The sequence below is a fragment of the Poecilia latipinna genome, unplaced genomic scaffold (assembly GCF_001443285.1).
Source record: "Poecilia latipinna isolate Pla-1442-1.1 unplaced genomic scaffold, P_latipinna-1.0 Scaffold3684, whole genome shotgun sequence".
Lineage (NCBI taxonomy): Eukaryota > Metazoa > Chordata > Actinopteri > Cyprinodontiformes > Poeciliidae > Poecilia > Poecilia latipinna.
The window spans coordinates 13,209-19,297 of NW_015116300.1; the positions used below are offsets into that span (position 1 = coordinate 13,209).

Sequence of the window (6,089 nt, forward strand, 5' to 3'; positions counted from 1 at the left end):
GCAAAGGATTATTGTTCTGAATCATGAAATATATTTTTGAAATTTTTTTTTTTTTTTTTTGCATTGGGGCTCAGGGCAAGTATCACATCTACGACATTATTTACCAGTGGAGACAGGAGAGGAAAATGTTTGCTGACAAAACTTAAAAGTTGTATAAATTTAAAAAAGTGAAATGTACAAGAAAACATATCTTTTTTATGCTTGAACAATAAAATAGTCAAATTTGTACAGAAATACTATATATTAAGAATGTAAAATGTTCTTTGCTACAATGTGATATTTATATTGTAATAACTAGTGCATGGTAGTGTTAAACAGAACATCACAAAGTCAGAATAAACCACACATTGTCTTGTTTTGATTGCTCAAAGTTTTATTCTTGCTAAGCCAAAGAACAGAAGAAAGTTTTGCTAAGATGATCCATTATTATAACTCATTCAGTCTGATCTTATTACAGAGAGACAATCCAGCTGCTGTTTGCTTGTCGCTTCATTCCTTAGGTTGCATTAAAGAGAGAAATGATATGAAGAAAAGAAGCAGAAATATCTTTTGGGTTTTCTATGAAGGTTCAGAAAGGCAGGTAAACAGAAACTCCTAGCATTCATCCTCCACTGGTTCTGTTTTACACATCAGGCCTCTTTGGGAACCTCAACGTCTTCTGAGTCTCTTGGCGCAGACAGAAGGCCGACTGTGATTACACCACAAGTCATCCCAGCACTTTGCACCTAAAAGCAAGAGAATAAATATGAGTCGAACATCACGTACTGAAAACCCTGAAGTGACAGACGCAGTATTATGAAAATAATTGGAAACGATGAAGAAATTAACCTTCTTGCCACAAAAAATGAATATAAACTCCTGCTGTTGATGCAGTAAATGTACAGTTAAAACCAGATATTTACATTCACAAAATGATACACAATTTTTATCTTGTCTTTAGTTAAATATGTTCAAACTTCTCATCTTTTAGGTCTTTTAGAATTACCTGAAATTACTTCTTTTCAGAAAACTAAACTTTTTGAGAGGCCATTTTTGTAATTTTTTTCAAATACAGAAGTTTACACATTTTGGTGAGAAAACCTAAATGTATGTAAACATTTAGGTTCATACAGTTTTAAAGACAATTATCCCTGATACTGGCCAAAATGTATGAAAACATCTGAATGAGAAGAAAGTCACAAAATGAATCTCTAACAAATATTCTTAAGTTTTTCCTCACAATTTTCCAAATAGAAATAATTTTAGTAATTCTAGCCGACCGAAAATAACAGAAGTTTTGTCTGATTTAACTTCTGATGTGTTTGTACAAAATGTGGGTGAAAATAAGCTTTTCACCCACAAGCCCTTATACTAACTGAAAAAACAGACTTGATATTTTCTTTACCTGAATAGTTCATCTGCAAACAGTGCTGGCTGCGTCCACCATTATTAGGCTCTCCTCGACACCAGTTTGTGTACCTCATAGGACTTCCATCGCTCCACAACCAGGTTCTCTCCTAGAATCGTGTTCAGTAGATGTCACATTTCATTCAGTGTTTCACAAAATACATAACAAATAAAGTGTAGTGGCTAAAGTACCTGCTGTGCATCAGAGCCTCCAAGCCATGCTTCTCTGGAATTACGACTTGCTGCACGTATCAGAGCCTGAACCCGGCGGTACTCGTACGCGTTGCGAACTGATGCAAGGTTTGCTCCCATGGACAGACAGTTTTTCTACAGAGAAACACATGATAATTTTCTGAGGTATTAGCTGGGTTTTGTTCATTAAGAACAGTGAAATAAAAGAGATCAAATGAACATAAGAGAACAGTTTTGTTGGAAATCACCTCAGCATTCGCCCAAGTCATGGATCTGGCAACATAGCGAAAGCAGCGACCGTTGATTCTAGTCCAGCCACGAGGACAGCACTTATTAAACGGGAACCGGTAAGGTCTTCCTGAAGACGAAGAAATACAGACTTCCAGTCAAGAGGTGTACGTCAGCGGTGAACCGACTCCAGTTTTCTGGCTGATCATCCTTTAAAAGGTTAACCTGCTGAGTCCTATTTTAGAAGAAACTATTTTTTTTTTGTCTGAAAAACATATTTTCTTGCTAAATATAGTGTGAAAGTCACTGAATTGGCAACAGATGGGCGACAATTTTTAAATGAAAGCAGTATTTAATGCAAACGTGCAGACATGCCATGCTGGGCAGGTCTGTCAGTCAAACCTCTCTCCTAGCAGAGCAGAAGAGGACAGAGGTAGATAGGAGACGTGGATAAGATCGGTTTCATCTCCCAAAATCAAGAAAATAGGGGCAGATTTTTCAACTGGCTGATTTATCAGTGACCCCTCGTGTAAATGGCATTAGTCTTAATGATGCAACATTTATTAAAAAAGATAAATCCCTCAATGACAATAAATAACCCAGTGACACTTTGCAAGGAGTAGTGAAGACATTAAAATAATAAATCTATAAAATATACTGAAGAAAAAGTGTTTATGTTTTAGTAAACTATACTACAAGAAGATATGTCATATTTACTGTGGATCAGAATTGGGGATCCAAGCAGTCACACTTAGGAAATAAGAAAACAATGACAAAAACACCAAATAATGTTTATCAGCAGAGCCATAATCTGGAGCAGCTGTAGATACTTTAACCTGGAGTTAGTTTGTGTTTCTGTGTTTTAGTAACTTAACCAGGGCTTTATAATGAATAAATACTCACCGCGATGGATGATACTGAGACCACTGGTCAGAGCCATCATGGAGAAAACAAGAAGGAACACAGCCAACAACTTCATGATGGAGATGGAGTGATGAGGCACGCTGAAGGCAAATTGAAATAAAGCATACATGTTAATAAAATTCAAACATGTTGATAAAAAGATGAGCAGAAATTTGATCAGCAAACCTGATGAAGGATGATCTGTCTTCTTAGCCAGGAGGAACCTTCTACCTTCACTGCAGAATCACTGGATACTTATAGAGCTTCTGATCTTGACACAACATGAGGAAATGACACAGATAAAAATTCCACAAAAATGCTCTCTGTGAACAGGTCTAGTTCATACCTTGCCTCATCATTCAGCATTGACCAAACCAAACCTCATTTTTGTGCTTGTCATGGATGTGACGGTTGCAGCAACGAAGGTTCTTAGGGATGTTGTTCCACGAACATTAACCGAAAGGGTAACAACTAAAGGCCTGCACTTTGACACTGCTGGTTTCTATCCGTTTGTTGATAGTCTTTGTTTCTATGAGCATTTTTCAAAGGTTAAAGTGTAAATCTTTGCTTCCACCTACAATCATAAATGCTATTTATTTTCCTTAGAATGTATAGTGTTTATGAACACTATGCACAGGGCGTGCGCGGACTCCACATGTACTTTCCATGGACATTTGAGACGTAATACTGACTGCCTATTTTCTTGTGACGAATTCCTTTATTTCCCACAATCCTAATGGAAACTGGTTGGATGCCTAGCTCTGTTTCTTCTCCATCCGGAAAGCCTCAGCTTCAGCATGGGACAGAATATGGCAGTCACATCATCGTCCTGCAAAGTCAGCGAGCCGCTGCTGAGTCAGTACAGCATCCGGCTCTGCATGGCAGCAGCAGGCTACGATGAAATGAACTGCAATCAAATGGAATCTGTTCATAATAAGTTTAGTTTATTATGTTCCAGAAGCACAATTGTGGTTGACGTAATAATTTTAAATCTACATGTGCAGCCATCATAAACGAGCATGTACCCAGTCAGTGCCAGAGACTAGTTGATGTCGACTTTTATCATGTTGCTGTTGACTTTAAGAAAATACTAAGCTGTGTAACCCCATTCTCAACTTTATCATATTGTTGTCACATTAAAAATAGTTCGATGTGAACACTGTTTCCACCGGGCAGTTTGCTGTGTGACACCGAGTACGCACACACCGTCGTAAAAAAATTGGTCTTTGGGTGGACATGTATGGCAGATGTCCACTTCTAGTCCGTGTTGAGTCTGCCTCAGGTACATGCAGGCTGAAGTACGCCCGAGTGTGTGTGGACCTTTAGACGAAGTACAGTAAAAACCATTTGCCCATTTGTCATCCTCACAAACTCAGTGACTATAAAGGGAAACTAGAGAGGTGGAAACCTGGACACCTGACCCATGAAGGAGCTACAAGCTTAAGCACCTCATATGGCAGAGACTAGCTGATATTCCAGTTAATATTATTTTCAGAATCAATGAACACAATATATTTATTCAAAAAATGTTTCTTAATGTTCCCCAGTAACAGTCAGATAACATAAATACCAAATATATATTTGTAACTTTCTCTTAATACCCCTCCTGTTGTCCTCGGGTCATTTTGCCCCGAGGACAACAGGAGGGTAAGGACCATTTTACTTTATTTCTAATTGAATATGTGGTTAAAGCTAAAAAATAACTCACTGGACACCACACTAAAAATATTAAAACATTTTTTGATGAAAAAGGAAGCCTGTGAGGGGAGAAATGCTTCATCATAGTCCTGTAACCATTGCCTGTGGTTTACAAAACCGTTGTTGTGCAATTAATAGTTTAATACATTTTGCATTTGCTGCATCTTAATGCAACTAATGTTTATCTGCCAACACTAAAACGTCTTAAAGTTATCGTGACGTTGCTGGTGTGGGTTTCTGGTGTTTCTCTCCAGTGGGCATTGGGGATTAGGCAGGTAGACCCTGGAAAGGTCACCAGTCCATCACAGGACAACACAAACACACAGGAAATAAAATCATCCACATTCATAGACACACAGGGGCAGTTTAGAGCAGGGGTGTCAAACTCCAGTCCTGCAGGTTTTAGGTGCGCCACAGGTACAAATCACTGGAATGAAATAGCTTAATTACCTCCTCATTGTGTAGATCAGTTCTCCAGAGACCTGATTATTCTGTTCAGGTGGTGCAGCAGAGGCACATCTAAAAGTTGCAGGGCAGTGGTTTAGAGTGACCTTTTGACCTAACATTCATATCTAGACGGTCAGAGGAAGCCGGGATACCCAGAGAGAACAAACCAATCTAATTAACTACTCTACTGTGCTGCCAAGGAAATAACGTAAAAAGGTTTTAAATACAATAAAAACATATCCCACTGGTAAAATGTAGTTTAACCCTTTTGTCCAGAAATGGGCTCCAACTGACCCCACACACGTAAAACTTGTATCATTTTCCACAGTCCTCTGTTTGCCTCAGTCCTCGCTTCCGCAAGGGTTAAATTATCCTAATCTGATAAAAAAAATTGAGTCTTAGGTTAAAAAACATGCCTAAGATAAAATCAGAATATAAATGAAGAACTGTCATTTTGTGTTGCTTCACCTTCTCAGGGTTACAAACTGCCAAGTCATCCTTACTAAGGTCTACACTATGTGGGATCTAAACATGCATATTCAAAAGTTCGTGAGTCCAGTTGTGCCCAAAGTCGGTCCTGAAGGGCCAACATCCTGCATGTTTTAGTTCCCTACCTGGTGAAAATAACAACCTTTTAAGCTCTTGCCTTACACCTTTTAATGAGCCATCATTTGATCCAGGTGTGTTAAACCAGGGAGAGAACAAAAAATGCAGGATGCCGGTCCTCCAGGATGTAAAATGTTCTTTGCTACAATGTGATATTCATATTGTAATAACTAGTGCATTATAGTGTTAAACAGAACAACATGAAAACAGAATAAGCCACACACCATCTTGTTTTGATTGCTCAACATTTTATTCTTGCTAAGCCAAAGAACAGAAAAAAGTTTTGCTAAGATGATCCATTATTATAACTCATTCAGTCTGATCTTATTACAGAGAGACAATCCAGCTGCTGTTTGCTTGTCGCTTCATTCCTTAGGTTGCATTAAAGACAGAAATGATATGAAGTGAAGAAGCAGAAATATCTTTTGGGTTTTCTATGAAGGTGCAAAATGGCAGGTAAACAGAAACTCCTAGCATTCATCCTCCACTGGTTCTGTTTTACACATCAGGCCTCTTTGGGAACCTCAACGTCTTCTGAGTCTCTTGGCGCAGACAAAAGGCCGACTGTGATTACACCACAAGTCATCCCAGCACTTTCCACCTAAAAGCAAGAGAGTAAATATGAGTCG

The 6,089-nt window shown here is 38.5% G+C and overlaps 1 protein-coding gene across 2 annotated transcripts; it reads right to left on the reverse strand.

Annotated features, from left to right (window-relative positions):
* Positions 1 to 352: 352 nt before the first annotated feature.
* Positions 353 to 2,986, reverse strand: LOC106941458 (galactose-specific lectin nattectin-like). 2 transcript variants are annotated; one of them, XM_015024497.1, is made up of 6 exons: positions 2,896 to 2,986; positions 2,710 to 2,810; positions 1,827 to 1,936; positions 1,579 to 1,713; positions 1,385 to 1,496; positions 353 to 725 (listed from the first exon to the last, which is right to left on the reverse strand). In XM_015024497.1, exons 2-6 carry the CDS (start codon positions 2,783 to 2,785, stop codon positions 649 to 651), a joined length of 510 nt encoding a protein of 169 aa, XP_014879983.1. In that variant the 5' UTR covers positions 2,786 to 2,810; positions 2,896 to 2,986; the 3' UTR covers positions 353 to 648. The 2 variants fall into 2 exon arrangements, with proteins under 2 accessions (XP_014879983.1, XP_014879984.1); XM_015024498.1 differs by having other exon boundaries at positions 2,710 to 2,821; positions 2,896 to 2,969.
* Positions 2,987 to 6,089: the final 3,103 nt, after the last annotated feature.

Excerpts from the sequence above, each read along its gene's own strand:
- LOC106941458 (XM_015024497.1), bottom strand. The coding sequence starts at position 2,785 with ATGAAGTTGTTGGCTGTGTTCCTTCTTGTTTTCTCCATGATGGCTCTG. Across the intron at positions 1,937-2,709 it reads TCTCAGTATCATCCATCGCG|GAAGACCTTACCGGTTCCCG; the intron begins GTGAGTATTTAT and ends CTTCGTCTTCAG. Across the intron at positions 1,497-1,578 it reads GAGGCTCTGATGCACAGCAG|GAGAGAACCTGGTTGTGGAG; the intron begins GTACTTTAGCCA and ends ACACGATTCTAG.